The sequence below is a fragment of the Somniosus microcephalus genome, chromosome 14 (assembly GCF_052327205.1).
Source record: "Somniosus microcephalus isolate GS21.2 chromosome 14, FLI_Smic_1.0, whole genome shotgun sequence".
In the NCBI taxonomy this organism is placed as follows: domain Eukaryota; kingdom Metazoa; phylum Chordata; class Chondrichthyes; order Squaliformes; family Somniosidae; genus Somniosus; species Somniosus microcephalus.
Window position 1 is genome coordinate 97,455,582 of NC_141000.1, and position 18,002 is coordinate 97,473,583.

The 18,002-nt window shown below is 40.6% G+C and overlaps 1 protein-coding gene and 1 long non-coding RNA gene across 2 annotated transcripts in view; one reads left to right on the top strand and one right to left on the bottom strand.

The window, feature by feature from the left end:
• Window positions 1–5,527: 5,527 nt before the first annotated feature.
• On the bottom strand, window positions 5,528–17,380 carry vgll3 (vestigial-like family member 3). Its single transcript, XM_086007025.1, is given in 6 exon segments — window positions 5,528–7,860; window positions 7,863–7,891; window positions 10,423–10,492; window positions 12,795–13,283; window positions 14,797–15,046; window positions 17,019–17,380. Coding segments are annotated over 6 exon segments (987 nt in total). The 5' UTR covers window positions 17,133–17,380; the 3' UTR covers window positions 5,528–7,825.
• LOC147107745 (uncharacterized) overlaps window positions 16,933–18,002 on the top strand; it is a 37,533-nt gene continuing 36,463 nt past the window's right edge. Inside the window, exon 1 of the long non-coding RNA XR_015080857.1 lies at window positions 16,933–17,077. This is a non-coding gene — a long non-coding RNA (uncharacterized LOC147107745). The remainder of the gene's footprint in view (window positions 17,078–18,002) is intronic.

An 18,002-nucleotide genomic window follows, 5' to 3' on the forward strand; every position in this document is an offset into this window, starting at 1 on the left:
TGAGTTGAGGTGAAGACGTTTACATCACAGGAGACCACACGATCTATTGTACCTGTGCTGGTTCTTTGCTAGAGCAATCAAAAACTAATCACACTGCCTTGTTATCTCCCTATAGGCCTAGATCTTCCTCTGCTTCAAATATTTATTCACTTTTCCCATAAAAGATGGGAAAGTATCTTTCTCTGCTGCACTGAAAATATTGTGTGTCTCTAGACTCTCCTAATGACTATAGTTCCCATCTCTGGCATTATCTTTATGAACCTACCCTGTGTGCTCTCTATGGCTTTAATATCTTTTCCATAGTAAATATAATGGAAAAGAAAATTGGGCCGGCTAGCAATGCACTACCATCCAAGATGAATTTTACCCTTAATATTATTAGTGTTTTCTTTACCCGCAGCAACTGCATGAACAAACCTTTATGTAAGCAATGATCAGTTTTGCATATATCACGTGTTACTGAATTTCAATCTGTATGGCTGTATATCTAGAGGATATATTGATTATAAACACATATTAAAATGTCCAAAAAGTAATTAAGCAAAGTTCATCTCCATTATTCGCTTCAGGCTTGCTGGCCGCTATAGATGTCACCCCCTCTTCAGGCCCAGCAGCACAGGTGCCATTGTGTTCTTCAGAGGATTTAATTAGTTCAAGCAAAACCTATTTCTATAAACTCAAATTCAATTTCCAACTAAACAGGCATCCAGCTCCTATTTGGTGAATAATTGACATAGCATTGACTACTTTTATCTACTACTGTGGAGGAAAACTTTATTTCTTCTCGCCTCGAGGCTTAATAATTTTAGATATATGTCGTCTAGTTTTTCATCTCAAGTCAAATAACCCATGTTGTCTATAATCTGTGTTAGCATCTGACTGACCTGGATCACACATCCCGCCACCCCCGCCTCCATAATTTTCTTTTCTCCAATAAAATAAAGTTCAATTCTGCAAGTATCTCTTCATAACTCGAGAGCCCTAATTCCCAGAAATTGCTGATGTTTTTAAAACTCATACAGCAATGCACCTCTTTAACTAGAAGGGAGAACAAGGATGCTGTGGTCAGTTTCTTCACGCCCTTAAAAGGGACTGCCTATGGAGCGCCTGAAGAAACCGACCGCAGGATGCACGGTATATGCTGCTGGCCGTCACAGACCAATTTGGCAATGGGGCCTGAAACAGGCGTTAGGCGGCTCTAGCTCCTCCTCTGAGGCAGCAAGATAAATGATTTAACTGTTACAACAGTTACTTCAGTATTACTGATTCTGCAATATTTCTTGAGTTATATTTCCTATTATGGAGCTGATCTCTGTTAGACCATCTCTGGTGGGAGGGGGAGGGGAATTTAACACTACTTGGCTTTAGATTGGGATCTGACGCAAGTTAAACTTCTACTTTCATGTCTAAGCACACCTGAAACTGCTTTACATTGATGTAAAAGCTACCAACTCAATCTGCCATTAAAAATACCACAATCGCTTGCTTATTTCCTTGCTCACCTGCATACCACCAACTGTAGAGCAAGATAAATATGCAAGTAGTGAAATTATTCTCAGTACATTTTGCATTGTATTGCATTGAACACAAAAAGATAGCCAAGTGTGAGGTACAATACAGGGCGCATTAACTATGTATCACAATTGTAATACAATTTTGGTATCGTAGGAAACTTCTTTAGTTGCTAGTGCTATGTTAATGGTATTCTATTATAATCTTACTGTTAGTTCTATGTCTTTATAGGCACCAACCTATTGCTAAACATACAATATAAAACTGAGTGTGCACAGGTGCAAAAATTCAATGGTGGCAAAGCCTTCCCCCCAAAAAGTACGTTTTAAAAGTAAAAAAAATCCTCTCGTTCCCCACTGTATCACAAATCACTGACTATCCCATACAAGGCTATCCAAGTTCTAAAATTGTTTACAGCAGTCGAGACCAGCGAGCAGTACACCGTGCAAGTATTTAAGTACATACATGCAAAGCTCTGCCTTCACCAACAATTCAAGTAGCCAGTGTAAACACACCATTGCTGAAAGCCATGTCGACACTGAGCTCTTGTGGATATTAATTACTTATCCAGTTACAGCTTGGATAATTGGGCACTAGTTAACAAGGAAGCTGGACAAGATATCAGCAAGCAGTATCTTACCATTTTTTTGCGACTGTGCTCCTCTGTCCACACTGTTCTTATATTTACAAATATATGTGTAAATGATCTGTGCAGAGGCATCCCTCAACCAAGCATCATAACAGGTTCATCCGCCAGCGATGGCCCAATTAGCAGTTTATTAATGTGCGTCTGAGCTGCTCAGCGCCATTCCATCTTAATGCAGTTTAATTATACACATGGCACGCACTGATCTACTATTTTAAATATTTTGCATGAAATTTGAAAGAAGTGGGAACTAATCTCAGATTTATACTCCAGTGAAGGTACTGCTATCACGATAATTGCTCGGTTCTGGGGCTCCGCTGTGAGTTTAACCTGTTTCAGTGCATGGCTGAAGCATACATCTGCAGCATTGACACGTATTTGAAATCCGTGACTTACATTGAGACGGTCAGGAGGAAACATTGCTCCTCACTTTGAATTAAGAATGAGAATAGGCTGTTCATTCTACAGACCATGTATAGTCTGCTCTATCGTGGACTTCGCCCAATTTATTTAATCTCTCGAGGGAAGATTCTGCTGCTCCAGAACGCCAAAGATGATTTGAGCAAAACCCCAGAAATCCTCTCAGCATTTTAAAAATCAGGATCATGTCTTTCAGTCTTCTGTTCCCTAATGAAAACACAGGGAGTTTGTGACTTTCCCTTCAGAAGTTAGAATGTACCTTCTGGAATTAACTTTGTCCCTCTTCTCACACGCCACGCTGCGTCAAATGTCCTTTTGAAGGTAAGACGCCTTCATCTATACAAAGTTAGAAATAACTTGTTTTTAGTCAGAAGAGCCTGAACTGCGTCCCAGAAATATACTTCAGTGGCACACCGGGAATCAAATACTTCAGTGGCACACCGGGAATCAAATGCTACAAACCCTGTTTCAGAAAGTCAGGAAAATCCTTTCCACAGTAAGGGTTTTGCATACGCTATATCTTTCTCATCCAACTGAAACGTACGGGTTAATTTGTTTGAAAGTTGTTTCTGGCCCACAAGAGTAAACTGTGGTTCATATTACACTACCTTCAGGACACCAGAGCATCTATAACTTTGGGTGCATTTATACTGCACCGAACGAATGGCTCCCGAAGTCACTTTGGTTTTAGACTGCTGATTGACACCAACTCTCCCTAAACCCAATAAACCCAATCTCACCCGCTATCTGGATGAACAAGTGAAGACGACCAAGAAGCTTGTAGAGACTGGGACCCCTGCCTTGTAGGCATGAGGGCTTGTGACTTTGTACAAAGAGCTGAGACTTGAGCTCTGTAAATGTGATCTACTGTAAAATGTTCAAATTTTAAAATAAAAAAAAAATGACAGAAAAAAAAATAAAACTTGGTGGCGCCCACTGGTGCTATAAAAAAAATAAACCCAATCTTACCTCCTGGGTTTATATTTTATCATGACGTGTGTGTGTGTGAGGGCATCATAATGCTAGGACTGCATGCGCACATGACAGCTCATCATTATAATGCAAAACGTTTGCTAAAGCACACCAAGAGGGGCCAGCAACTGCTTAAAGAATTCCCCTGAAATCCCCAACGTTGCCTGTTGCAGCCGCTCCACCGTGCATGTTTGAACCTGACCTGCGGATGACCACGTTGGTACTGGCTTCTGCGGTGGGCAATTCGGGTGTAAAACCACCAGCTCCTGGGAGCTTCCCTTCAGCAGTTCCAGCAGGATCAATGGGAGATCATTGGCCTCAATCCCTAGTCACACTCTACCTCCAGCTGCTGCATAAATGTACTCTCATTGTCCTTAATCAAATATAATCAGCGGATATCTTTTACCAGGGCATAGTTGTGACCTTCTAGAGTGTAAACACATTTGCTGTGGATGTTAATGTGACTTACAAGTGTTACTTGCCATCCGCCTATTTATATTTCGATGAAGGGATTAAGATAGTTTCCGATCATCGCAGGGAAAGGCGCTGAGTGGTGCTTTAGTTGCTCACTTTATTTAGTGTCCCGAAAATCTTACGAATATCTTACTCATCGGTTATGATCAAGTTGAGACTTCCATAAAGTTCTGTTGGTCAGAAGTCAAATCTAAGAAAGCTAGAAGTGAAATGTGTGACTTTATATTAACTGCAGATCCCAATGGCTGTAATCAAACTCGATTGGAGCCCAATGCTGCCTTTTAATGCTTTAAAGGAGATCGCGTGTTGTAGCGCTAAGAGAGGATTTTACAGCTATTTGAATTTACAAATGTTTGAGATTTAGCGGTGCAATAGCATCAGGTTTATCAGCAGACCTATTACTTTCCACGAACGGAACTCCTGAAGTTCTCTCGATTTTGTCTCGAGAAGTCACATGTCCATTCTCCCGACACCGGTATCACAGCTGCCTGACATTTACAAGCCAATGGAGGGAACCGATTATTGATCTCCACAGTGCACATTACAGGGTTTCCAACCAGAGCAGATCACGACAGATGTTCCGCATGTATTGTTGGCAAACGCTGCTGTAATAGGAAATCTCGGAATCTATCATTGATTATTGAACAACCTATCACCGATCTGCACCCATCACAAACATTGACATTATTATAATGATCAATCGCGGTTTTCAAACTGGCCGATGTATTCAGATGGTTATATTTGGCAAAATAAAGGTTAGAATTGGTCTTACTGTGTACAAATGTCTGAGTTTGTTCTTTACAAGTTGATATAATTTTCACTCTTGTAAACGCTTCAATATCCTGAGTTGCTTTACTGTTGGAAATGGGCAAACTACATATATATGGGAGAGGGAGTTCTAACTATATATTTAGATAGCATTCCCTTTAGAAAGTTTAAAATCGTTGTGCTGTATATGTAATGCTATTTTTTGATAACCATTCGGTTTCTGAGGTTAATTCTTCCTACGCCTGTCCAATAGTTTGATCCTCTCTGTCTGCAATGTTATAATGTTAAAAAAAAGCCGCTCATTAACACACAAACTATGACAGCTGCAGAAATTTTAACAGAACAAATTCATAACAAGCTTTTGTCCGTCCCTGCAGATGGTTTAAATCTGATCCGTCAACAATTTCACCACTGGGGAAATTACACTGATTGGTGGTTCTGTATAAAGATAAATGACTGAAGTTGTTCTTTTTCTAGAATCGGCCTAATTGTGTGTATATAACATGTGAGGTCTGGAAAGAGGGCAAAGAATGTGACACTCTTTACTGTCTATTAGAACATAATTACTTGATTATGTCTTATACCGTTAAAATAGAACTAAAATGGCAAGAGGCGCAACTAACATCGATGTTTGCAAGTTAAGTTTTGTTTGCAAAGCAGAAGACTGCGAGTTAAAATAAAATTCTCCCTTGAGCAGTTATTGAAGAATCATACATATTCGAATTGTAAGCAATGTTTTCAGCAAGTATTCGTTTTATTAACATCAGTGAGTTTTACAGTTTACTGTACAAATAATACTGAAACAAATTCGCTGAGAGAAATTTGCTACAAAATCTTCCCTTGGTTTTTGCCTCACTTTTACCGCCAATACGTATTTTCATTATAAACAAGAGAACAATATATGTAACATCTTGGAAAAATATATTCAACACAGAATCCTGACTCCATTTTTTTTTTAAAACGTCCAATTTTTATAAAGACTTTCAAAATTGATAGTAGACAATAATGTTACCATGTTGTACACTGTTGCGGGGGGGGGGGGGGGGAGCTGGATCTGAAACGTCATTCATTCCCTTCAGAACTATTTACAGTTTGCATTTTAGCTCCAGAGCAGACGGGTCGTGTGTGCATTACTTTTTCACTATGTCCAATGTGGTTTTTACCATGATCTGCCAGACCTTCTTTATAATAGCCTGACTAAATACAACCTCGAATACGAAATAACGTGTCTTATAGCTTCCTGCTGAGTGAGAGCAGCTTAGAAAACACCCTTTTATCACCTCCCTATAAGATAATTGGTATAATAACTCTCAAACTTGGCACCACTGAGGGTAGGTTTATTAATTTGCTTACAGGAAAAGATAGTTCCATATTAAAAGTGGGCCAAAATAAAAGCTGGTATGATCAAATAATTAAAGGCATAAATAAGGAACACATTAAAAGATTGCTAGTTCTATTGCCATCTAAAAGGTGAAACAACGGATGCCATAAAATGTTATGCCAAATTTATCAACCATTCCTTTTACAATTATCAGCCATTTAACTTTAAAAAAATCCTTGTACAATCTTGATGCAAAGACTTTTGGGGGAGAAATTCTCCTCGTTTGCGCCTCCCGTGGGGGGTGCTAATGGGGCGCTAAGGCCTTTTAGCCCAGCCGCAGTGCTAACCGCGCCTCCCGCCAAATTCTGCGAGAGGTTAGCGGTTGCGCCCCGATCTCATGCGCCCGGAGATCATGACGTCATCTCCTGGCACATCGTCCCAGTAGCGCCCTGGCAGAAAAATTCCCCTTCGCCCCCTGCAGCAGCGTCGGGTGATGGCAATGACTGCTACATGGGACGCGAGCAGGACAGCCAGCCGCTAGCGGGGCAGAAGTTAAAGATGAGGAGGCTGGCTGCCCTGAAAAAATTGTCGGCTTATTTGAAAAATGTGTTTTTTTGCTCTGGACATTTGAGTGCCGGGCTGATTGCAAGGCACCCCCGCACCCCGATGCTGCAGGTAAATCAGGGAATTTAATTCAGGGAAGAGCCCCCGCAACGTGTCAGTGCCACGTGGCCCAGTGCGTGGCGCTACTGAGCCGTGTGCCCCGGGTCGCGAACCTCCCCCCTCCAGTGCTCCACGAAGGAAGTGGAACATTTGATTTAGCGCTCCACTTCCCTCTTGGAGCAAAAGGTGGGAATTTTAGAAAGGCTGGAAGAGGTTAGCACCTAGCGCTAGCTTTTCCAGCTTTTCTGATTTAGCGCCCCAAACAGGTCTCGAAGGGAATTTCTAGCCCAGTTAAACTGTGTCCTAAAGATGACGAACACTTTCAGTGCCCTCTTTTTCTCTTTGGTTTCACTAAAATGCTGTTTTAATTCCAGAGAAATACTTTTTCCATTATTTCTTTTTTTACAATTACATGGTGGAAAAACGAATATGCTGACTGTCAACACAATGTAGAACCATTGCGCATGCTCCTATAGTAGACCAAACAAAATGAAAGGACTTTAAACCTGTATTACTTTAGGGCATGGTAAAAGTGCTACTGCAGTCCACAAATGGTTAACTGTACTTAAATAAGTAAGAAATCAAGAAAAAAAATGCAGAAATCCCTGGTAGAGTCACAATACATTTTTAACAAAATCACAGTAATAGAAATTTATAAAAACTCCAATACTTCACATACCTTTAAAAAAAAATCACAAAAATAAAAGAATTTTCTGTTGTGCCTAATACAATTTTCCACCCAGTGCTTCACCCTCAGAAAATGTACTTGACACAACCCAGCAAGTTGTGTTAATGGTCCTCTAAAGCCGTCAAATTCTACATAAACCAGGTTATGAAACCCATTGTTGCCCTGTTATCTTGCTGCAACATTAATTATTGATTCACTTCATCACTCTTAGATCACCATAGATTCCACAAATTTACTTTGCATTTACTCTCAAACATTTTGGCAGCTTGTTCAGAGTAGATCCACGTAGAAGCCCCTTTATTTTCCTTCGTAACAATTCTGTAGATAATTGGTTGAGAACAAAGACTCTGGATCATCAGTTTTATTCCATCAGATTGCAGAGAGCGATTTTTTCTTCAGCCTGTGAGGGATCCGCCATACCAAAGGGCTGAAACCAAGATGAAATGGAAACATTTCATTTACAATATTGCAGAACCAAGCCTAAACAAAGTCGATCTAGAACCAAGTCGGCTCTTTGCTTTTCTCTTGATGCAGAAGCCCTATTAAAAGAATTGGAAATGTAACTATGTAGCAAAACTAGCTTCAAAATATAGTTTTCCAACTTATCAGCGATTGCCTTAAAGTTATCTTCTTTCTTTTTGGACAAATAAAAAGGAGGGAAATATTGGAAATCCCACTCACAAATTGATCCTAAGATACCTGTGAATTTTCATGGGTTGGGAAAGGGTTAATGAACAATACACTGTATTGTAACAAAAGAGGAAGGGAATGTATTTTATTATTTTGGAAAGGATCAAAACTGGAACCTTTGCGATTAGTATAGCTCACACCACATGATGCAAGAAATCACTGGAAGGGAGACTCTAGCTTAACAGATTATTTAATGATTTTTTAAAAAGTTTCTTTCACCAGTACATACCTACAGACTGTCAAATAGCAACAGAATAAATATCTGACAAAAATAATAAAAGAAGTTTATTAAAGATTGCAAAAAAAGGCAAGAATCTATGATTTGTTTACTTTAAGCTGTTGGTGCTTGTTGACTGAAATAATAACTGAAATATTGATCATGCTTGTTATTTTCTGAGCAACAACACCATGCTTTTGGTGTAGCACTTATAAAAGTTCACAATACTTCTACTGCAGCTTTAGCAAAGAAGGAAGGGGATCGTGAAAAGATCAGAAGCAAGCTCTTAACAGTAAAATGCTGTATTGAGCCAATAAAATATATTATACAATGGTAGCTTAGGCTTAAATCTTTGAATATGCTAGCATGGTGACACAGATGTTGGTACGCTGATACAATGTGCTACTCAGGGGTAAGGCATGGATTTTCCTTAAGGATTCCCTTCATGGGGAGTTTCCCATCTTGGCCTTTCCATCAAGGTGGAGCATCAACTAAAGATTAGCTATCTCTTCAAAGGATGGAAGGAGAGCTCCTAGAATGAGTTGCTCCAGGTTGGTCTTCCACATCTCCTAGCAACCAGCTGAAAACTAACACTGGCATAGGCCCTGGTGCACATTACCCAGCCCTTCAGCTTGAATGTGCCATGGGGAGAATTAAAAGGAGGGACTTTTATTTGAATGGGTTAAATAAATAGGAATACTGTCAGACACTGCATATTATAGGCAACTTCATTGCTTTTATTATTTTTTTTCAATTTTGTTATATGAAAATTGTCATTATAACACACATGTAATATTTTTGAGTGTAAAATGTAATAAATTGGTTTACAAACTAACAATATTTATATTTAGGTTCCAATCCTAATTTTCAGCTGCCACACTTTGTCTTTTGGAATTCTCTCCAAAACCATTCTGCTTCATTAGCTCTCATCCTGCCTTTAAAAACCTCAAATAAACTCTTTGTTCCTTCTCCTCTATTCTCATCAATTCCTGTTTGATGTCCACCTATCCTCATTGCATAGCACTTAGACATTTCTTTTTACAAGAGCAGCACTGTATAAACATAACGTGTTGAAGTTATTTTTTCCAATTTTCTTTTATATCCTCTCCTGAAGATAATGACTCTTGCTGAAGTATAGCTCTCGGATACCTTGCAGATTAGTCAATCTTTAAGTGCGAGTGTGAGAAGGCCATTTGACTGTGAGGCATCACAGCTGAGCTTGGTTCTGTTCTTGCCTGACATTCACATGTGCACTTTTCAAAATGGCCACTGGATAGTTATCGGGAGGGATCCCCTCCAACTTAGCTGCGATCAGTTAACTCATCATAGACCACAGAGGGAACCTGGGATCATCTGTATGGCTGAGTACCAAAGAGGGTGGTGACTTTACTTACAAAGTCATTGTGGGAACTTTATGTTAAATTAGAAACAAACAGTAACAAGAGTATCATTTAAATCCAGTTTTATTTATTCATGTTCTGTTCAGGACTAAGGGAATATGAAGGAAAGACTAGCAGATAATATTTTTAAAAAGAGAAAGGCTTTTGCAAGCATATAAAAAGTAAAGAATAATTAAAGAGCAGGTAGGACCACTAAAGAATGAAGAGGGAAATCTAGTTGTGGTGGATGAAAGTATTATGGAGATATTAGATATGTTGAGGACAATTTTTAACTTCACTGCCTGGGCGGTAACCTGGCGGAGCCAGGTGTTGTAAACTACACTCATCTGTTGTAAAACCTGCCTGATTTTCATTCCATTGATTTCAACGGAACAATAATCGGGTGGTTTCTACATTGGGTGGGCAATCTGCTCTGCTAGGTTACCGCCCAGGAGTGAAGTTGAAAATTACCCCCGTTGTGTCAGTTTGGTGATGGAAATGAGATTGCTGGTGTACTAGAAGAAGATAGGGCACAATTGTTAGAAATGCCTACAGAAAAGAAATTGGTTCTGAAAATATTAGCAGAACTCAAGTGGATAATTCAGCTGGCCCTAATGGCATGTGCCCCAGGCAATTGAAGGAAATTAGAGAGAAGATAGAAGAGCATCTGACCACAATTTTTCAATCATCCTTAGATATGCAAGTTGTGCTGGGGGACTGGAGGGTAGCCATTGTAATACTTCTGTTGAAGAAGGGAGAGAAAGATAAATCAGCTAACTATAGACCTGTTAGTTTAACGTCAGTTATGTGCAAACTTTTAGAATCCATAATTCAAGACAAAATTTGTGGGCATTTAGAAATGCATGGATTAATAAAAGGCAGCCAGCATGGATTTGTTAAAGGCAAGTAAGGCTTGAAAAATTTAATAGAGCTTTTCAATAAATGATTGATTGGATAGATAAAGGGAATACAGTAGGTGTGGTGTATATGGATTTTCAGATGGCATTTCTCGCAGGAGGCTGGTTAAAAAAATTTAGGTGTACAGTATAAGAGGAACTGTGTTAGCATGGATGGAAAGTCAGTTGAGGGACAAGAAACAAAGAGCTAGGGTAAATGGATATTGCTTAAATTGGAGAAAGGTTGTAAGTGGTGTACCCTAGAGTCAGTGCCAGGTCCCACTTTTGCTCTTGGGATATATAGATGATTTGGACTTGGATATAGGGGCAGTATATTGAAATTTATTGATGATCCAAAAGTATTGGCCCAGAAATTCGGGTCTCCATGGGTGAGTACGCACGGGGTACTCACTTGTAGGCCCAACGAAAGTACCGGTTTCGTGCATGCACTGCGCATGCGCAGGAAACCGGCACTTCCATTCCCCTGAAAGAAGGGGTTGACAGGTGGAACTTATGTTTTTTTTGCAGGTTTCTCCAGGAGGGTAAGTCTCCAGCAGTTACACTTTTAAAAAGCAGGCACAAGGCCTGCTTTTAACAAGGTAAGTGGTGAATTAATTAAAATTAAAACATTTTTGCCACAGGTTTATTATTTTTAAATACTTTAAAGAAAAGTAAGTTTATTTTTAGCCCCGTTAGAAAATGTAATTAATTTTTCAAAAATTTAAATTATTGTTTAAAAGTTATTTCATGTAATTTATAGTTATTTTAAAAATGTGATTTAAAAAAAAAATTATTTGAAGTTTTAGTGATGTTTTGGGGCTTATAGTATTTATAGGTTTGACAGCTCTTCCTGTCAAATTTATAAATGGGCATTCCCTGCTACCATTGGCTCTCCATGGCCCACGTGATCCCAGGGGACACTTCGAACTAACTGTGCCCCTGGGATACGCAAGCACTGCGCGTCGGCAGTTGGAGGAGGCCCAGGATCGGAATCCCACGCGGGCCCACAGCTCAACGGCCGGCGCGCTAGGTAAGTGCAGGTCGGGGGCTTGCACCCGCAGGAAGCCCCCGACCCGAATTTCTGGGCCATTGAGTTTGGCAAGCAACAAGAAGAACTGTAAAAGACTTCAGGAGGATAGAGCCAGGTTAGCAGAATGGGCAGGCAGCAGGCACAAGCAATTTAATGTGGAGAAGTGTGAAGTAATGTATTTTTGTCGAAGAACAATGGCAATATATACTCAATGGAAAGATTCTGAAGGGTGTGGAGGAACAGAGAGATCTAGGAGTTCAAATACATAATTTTCAGAAAGTGATAAAGCCATAAAAAATGTTAACAACATTTTGGGTTTTATAAATAGAAACATAGAGTACAAGAGTAAAGAATTAATGATAAATTTGTAGAAGAATAGTTAGCCCACAGTTAAGAGTATTGTGTGCAGTTTTGGGTGCCTTGTTACAGAAAGGGTATTAAAGCCAGCACAGATTAACTGGGATGATGCTAAGATTGGAAAACTATAGTTATGAGGAGACACTTGAGATACTGGGGCTATTTCCACTGAAGCAAAGAAAGCTAAGAAGAGGTTTACTAGATTTTTTTTTAATTATAAGGGGTAGTGTGACTAGGGAAAGACTATAATCCTCTGGTTGGAAAGTCAGTAGTGAGGGGTTATCAGTTTAAAATAGATATTAAGTGAGTGATGAGGGAGATTAGGAGAAATGTCTTTATTCATGGGTAGTTGAGGCAGAGACTATAGCATATTTTAAGGGAAATTTGGATAATATTTGAAAGGGAGGAAGATACAGGGCTATAGAGAGACAGCAGGGCAGTGGGATTAGTTTGGATTGCTCCAGCAAAGAGCCAGTACTGACACAATGGCCTGAATAGTCTCGTAGTGCTGTAAACTTCCATGGTTCATATTGTTTCATTAATTCCAGCCTGTGAGAATATTTAGATAAATACCTTTTTTATAATTAAATTCAGTATCTCCAAATTTATATATTAGTTATATTTTTAATGTTTCTTCAGGGCTTTGATGAAAAGTAATATTCTACTTATTTGAAGTAACACTATATGAAAATCTTAACAAATAAAAGCATTGGCGATATATCCTGGTACAAACAATTTAAAGGAAACAGCTTCCTTCTTACCTGTGTCAAAGTTTACCCCTTGTGCCATATCCAGAGTTCCGTGAAAGGCTCCAGCCCATGAAGAACTAGCAGCAGTAGCAGTAGGATCTGTCTTTGTGACCTCACCCGGTGCTGTGGTAATCCTTGCTGCCCTCACTGATGGTACCAACAATGACCCGTAACGAGGGTCTAGATGTGGGCTATGATGGTGGGTGTGGGCATGTGGGTGGTGCATATGCGGGTAAACCTCATGCACAAGTGGGTAGCTGGAACTCCCTTGTGATGCCAACGTGTAGGGCCATGGCTCAGCATTTGGTGGGGGAGCGCTGGCCTGGTGTAGTCCATGTCCAGGCCAAGCCATGGGATCTGGGGAATGAAACACACCACTAGTCGCAGCGGAGAAATCGGGGTGACTCCCACTCAGACAGGGTGGTGCTGGGGCTTGGTAAGTGCTGCTCCAGAAAGAAGCAGGGAAATTGTTCTTCTGACTTGTAGAAAATGGTGATCCTTCTGAAAACAAAAAAGTGGAATTAAAATTTGCTAGATGCTTTGGATTTTCTTTGTAATATGCTACTTTATATAGATAGAATATATGTGTGTATTTGTGTGTGTGTATATATATATATATAGATAGAAAATATATAAATAAAAATAGATAGATAGAATATATGTAAGATAGTATATATATAAAAAATTAGAACGTATATATACACACACAAGATATATATATTCTAAGATAGATATATATATACATACAGAAGATAGATATATCACAAAGTACAGTGAATCTCTGGACAGCGTGAGCCTTTACCTCTCATCACCTCTATAAATGGTTCACTCAACGGATCAGAACCGAACACAGAGGAAAACAGCATCTGTTACTGTCTATATTCACTGGAATAAAACGACATCTCTTGTATTGGCATGAGAGTGTTAGCGTGAATAGGGTGACGGATCGTAGACTGATCTGAAATCTTTCCTAACCATTAGTAAACGTGTTAGTAGCCTTTCTCCGCCAATGTTTTTTTTTAATTTGCACGTTTCGGATAATATTCCGCATTGTGCCTTCACCGTCATCTTGTTATAAAATGCAAATATATTAGAGATGTAAACAGCAGATTTTCCAAAATCATGAGGTTCCATTTGATAAAACTAAATCGATCCGATTTGGTGATTGAGAGCTGTCGCTGGAAATTCAGTCACTGCAGTTAGAACGTGGCATATCGGTCGTTACAATTTTTCCTAGTTAATTATGTCAATTATGTCATCTGTTGAATACCATTGCCACCAAGGTGCACGAAAATAAACAAAACGTTAAAATCGCCAAGAGTAAAGTTTAGCAGAAGGATAAGGGACCTGCCTGGGTAAGAGGCGTCAGTATAAGTTACTCTTTAGCAGGTTTGCAGAGTGCAGTTAATGGTACAGTGCATGTCTGTCAGTAAAACTCCAACTGTGTACTTTATATTACAGTTGAACAGAAAAAAAAACGTTTTCAGAAGCAAACACAAAAGTGCGATCTCTTTCCAAAGACCATCAGAGGTACCCGACCTTCGAGCTCGTTTATAAACCAGAGAACATTTATTTTGGGACGTGGTCATTATTGTAAATAATTGGAGTATGGACTATGCATAATTTCATTCCGTCCATTGTAATCGCATTTCCTTTATCGCTGGTTGCAAGATTAAGTTATCAAATGGACAGTAAAACCAAATAAGTATAATAAAATAACGTCTTTGCTGTACATTGGATCGCGGTGCGTAAAATGTTCAAATATTGCACTTGAAGACATACTCCAACTGAAACAAGCTCCGAATGGACGCCTGCAGATGGAGATTCTCCAGTTGAGGACTCGAGGCCAAGCTTCTCATTTAGTCCCATCTCCCTCCGTGCGCGGTAATTAAAACCCGTCAGCATTTCTTCACACAAAGAGTGGCTTTAGCGAAATATTTACCAATAACCTCCGAAATAAGCCAAGTACTGTTCATTAGAGCCAGTGTTCGTTCTCTAAAGTTGCGGACCCTACCTTTCCACACGGAGCTGGAAGAAGCCCGGGGCTTTGAGCTGGGGTTGTCGGCGCTGAAGTTGCTGGACTGGCTGAGGGCTCTGCTGAAATGTTCGTCTACCACGGCGCCAATGTCCCCCTGGAAGTAGGTGAGCAGCACACATCTGGAACGGATGTACTCGGCCTCAGGAGGCTGCTCCTTCTCGCTCTCTTTACTCTGCGAGCTGCTCTCCGTCGACTCCTGCATCTTGCTGTACAGGGCTAACTTCTGCTGCAGAGAGACAGGACCAAGAGGCAGTTCAGACACAACTTCACCCCCTCACAGCTGCAATCTCCAGGCACAAATCTCCCTCCCAAAGCTCCACTCTCCTGCTTCGGGAACAAATTGCATTCTTACTGTACTCCCCTCCCCCTCCCCCTCCCACCCCAAAAAAACAGCCCCATCAGAAGTACAGGGCTCAACACACCTTACAGAAAACATTCGCTTTACCTTTAATGGCAAGTTTCATATCATAACTTGAACCTACTATAGATACTGGGCCCTTTAAATATGCACTACTCGATGTTCAATGATTAACTTCAGTGATCTGTTTGTCTTAAAGTGGAGCATTTGCTGAACAGTATTATTCGAATGTTATTTTTATATAATTAATATTAAGTATGGTTTATATATTTATTAATAGAAATATACTAGAGTCCAATGTCTATAACAAGCCCAGTTATGATAATGCAGGCCTTTAAGATATGTGTTTAGCTCGGCATTGCGTGTGCAGAATATGATTTCATGAGAAAACCGGGTACTGGGTCCCTTAAATAAAAGACCACCACCAGACATCCAGGATTCCAAGTCATCCCTCTTTCTTTTCCAATGTTTTTCTGCTCATTGTTGCTAGAATATCATTTCCCATAATATCCAATATCAATCTCTTTAAAGTGTCGCTTTCCCACGGTTTATTACTGTGCTCCAGCGTGTCTGCTCGCAGAACTATTCACATCTTGAATAAGTTTAACGTGGCATTATATACAGGGCAGTGTTGGAATTATCCACATCACTTCGCACGGCAGCAAATTAGACGTTAAACAATGGCAGTTTCGATTTATCCTCATTCACTTGTGTTATTCACGTGGGCTATTCACTCGGGTTATGCACATTGGGTTATTCCCATTGGGTTATTCACGGGCTATTCCCATTGGGCTATTCACTCGGGTTATTCCCATTGGGTTATTCACGGGCTATTCCCATTGGGCTATTCCCATTGGGCGATTCATTGGGTTATTCCCATTGGGCTATTCCCATTGGGCGATTCATTGGGCTATTCACTTGGGCTATTCCCATTGGGCTATTCATTGGGTTATTCCCATTGGGTTATTCACTTGGGCAATTCCCATTGGGCTATTCCCATTGGGTTATTCACTCGGGCAATTCCCATTGGGCTATTCCCATTGGGTTATTCACTTGGGTTATTCCCATTGGGTTATTCTTGTGTATGTTTCAACAGGTACAGTTGATTGTTTGATTTGATATTTGTTCCATGTTGTGAAAGTGATTCAATGGCCTTTTCACAAACGACGGATGTCAACATCACTATTAATGTAGTTGTAAGTTTGCAAAAGATTGGCAGATATTAAATGGTGCATTTCCAATTTTATTCAGTTGGAACTTTGCACCGCACTGTCACTGAAATTGTCAAATATGCTCCACGCATCTCTTTTTGTATTTTAATGCGCTTTACCAAACTACACCGAGTCATAAAAATATCTGCATGTGTCACAAACAATGTAAAAGTTAGTTTTTTTAATGACCCCTTGATCATGTGGAAATCTTATTAAATATAAATCCTGTTTTATCCTGACCATTTTGCATGCAAGAAGAAGAAGAAAACAAAAACTATTTCCATTTCTCTTGCTCTCCAGAATAACACATCCATGAATCAGATCAGCCGAGTTTCCATTTCTGAGAGCGCTTTTTTGGACTGACGACTGAAACTTGGGGAGAACACACCCCTCCGACCGCGGGCTGCTATGCAGAGAATTTCAGTGCAAGCTTGTCAGACATATCAAAGAGATCGCGTCATGTGTTGTCAGACGGAATGAAGAAACCACAGCGGAATTTGACAGCTGACTCGCAGCCAGTTTACAAGGCAGCTGCTAATTCGCCTCTCCCCTCTCTCCCTCCCTTCACCCAGTTTGTCTCAATCAGACGTCAATCAGACCTTGGCGGGCAAGGCTGGCAGTTTCCTTACCTGCTGAGAGTGGTGGTGATGGTAATAGGCTGCGGTGTAAGCTGCGGCGGCTGCTGCTGGTAAGTACTGGTGCGCTCCATAAGACTGATGATACATAACATCCAGACAACTCATGACCGACCCCACTCTTCGATCGCTCGGCTTGAACGGTTGGGGGGGGGGGGGGGGGGGAGAAATGCTGCTTAAATCTCAGGCGGGGCTCGTCCCACGCATCCTCACTTTATAAGTGCGCGCTGGAGATGGGGGTGGGGTGGGGGGAGAGAGAGAGATAAAGTATTAACATAAACACAGTGCGAGCCCCCTCTCCGCCTGTCGGGTGCTGGGACTCTCTAAAGTTTGGGGCTGATTGATCGGAGCATCAGCAACTCCGCCTGCACAGAGCGGGCTCACTCCTGATTGGACAAGACATTGGTCCTTACTAATCCTTTTCATTGGACAGGGCATCAGCAAGCACCGCCCAATCGCAAGACTTTTTTTTCCACGATTTTTGCAGTGCTATTATTTTTTTAAAAGCTTTTTCTTTGAGGCATATACTGTTTTAATATGAACACACATATTCACTATTGCACATCAACACGCCCAAACGTATTTGATCTGTTTTGAAAACAGCCACAATTCTGTGCAAAGTATTGCTGTTACTGCTTTTCTAAAGCGTGCGCACGTATTTAATGAAGGATATCGCAACAGCAGCCGTATGTGGTTGGGTTTATTTCCAGGGGCAGAAATCAAGGCTTCGGAATCAATGCAAGGTTTGCGATTTCCCAAGTACAGACTTTAGGGCAATTTTGACAGTTTAAGGTGGCCTTAGGCTGCGGTAATGCGGTGACCGGCACCTGTAAAGTGCATTGCCCAGTTCGGACACCGGAGTTATTTTGCCTGCTGCGCATCACAGTGAGGGCAGTGACACAGGAGCTCTGTGCAGATGGCTAACCAGGAATGTTACGATAGCACAGGTGCTCTCCGAACATTTAAAACGCTGAAATA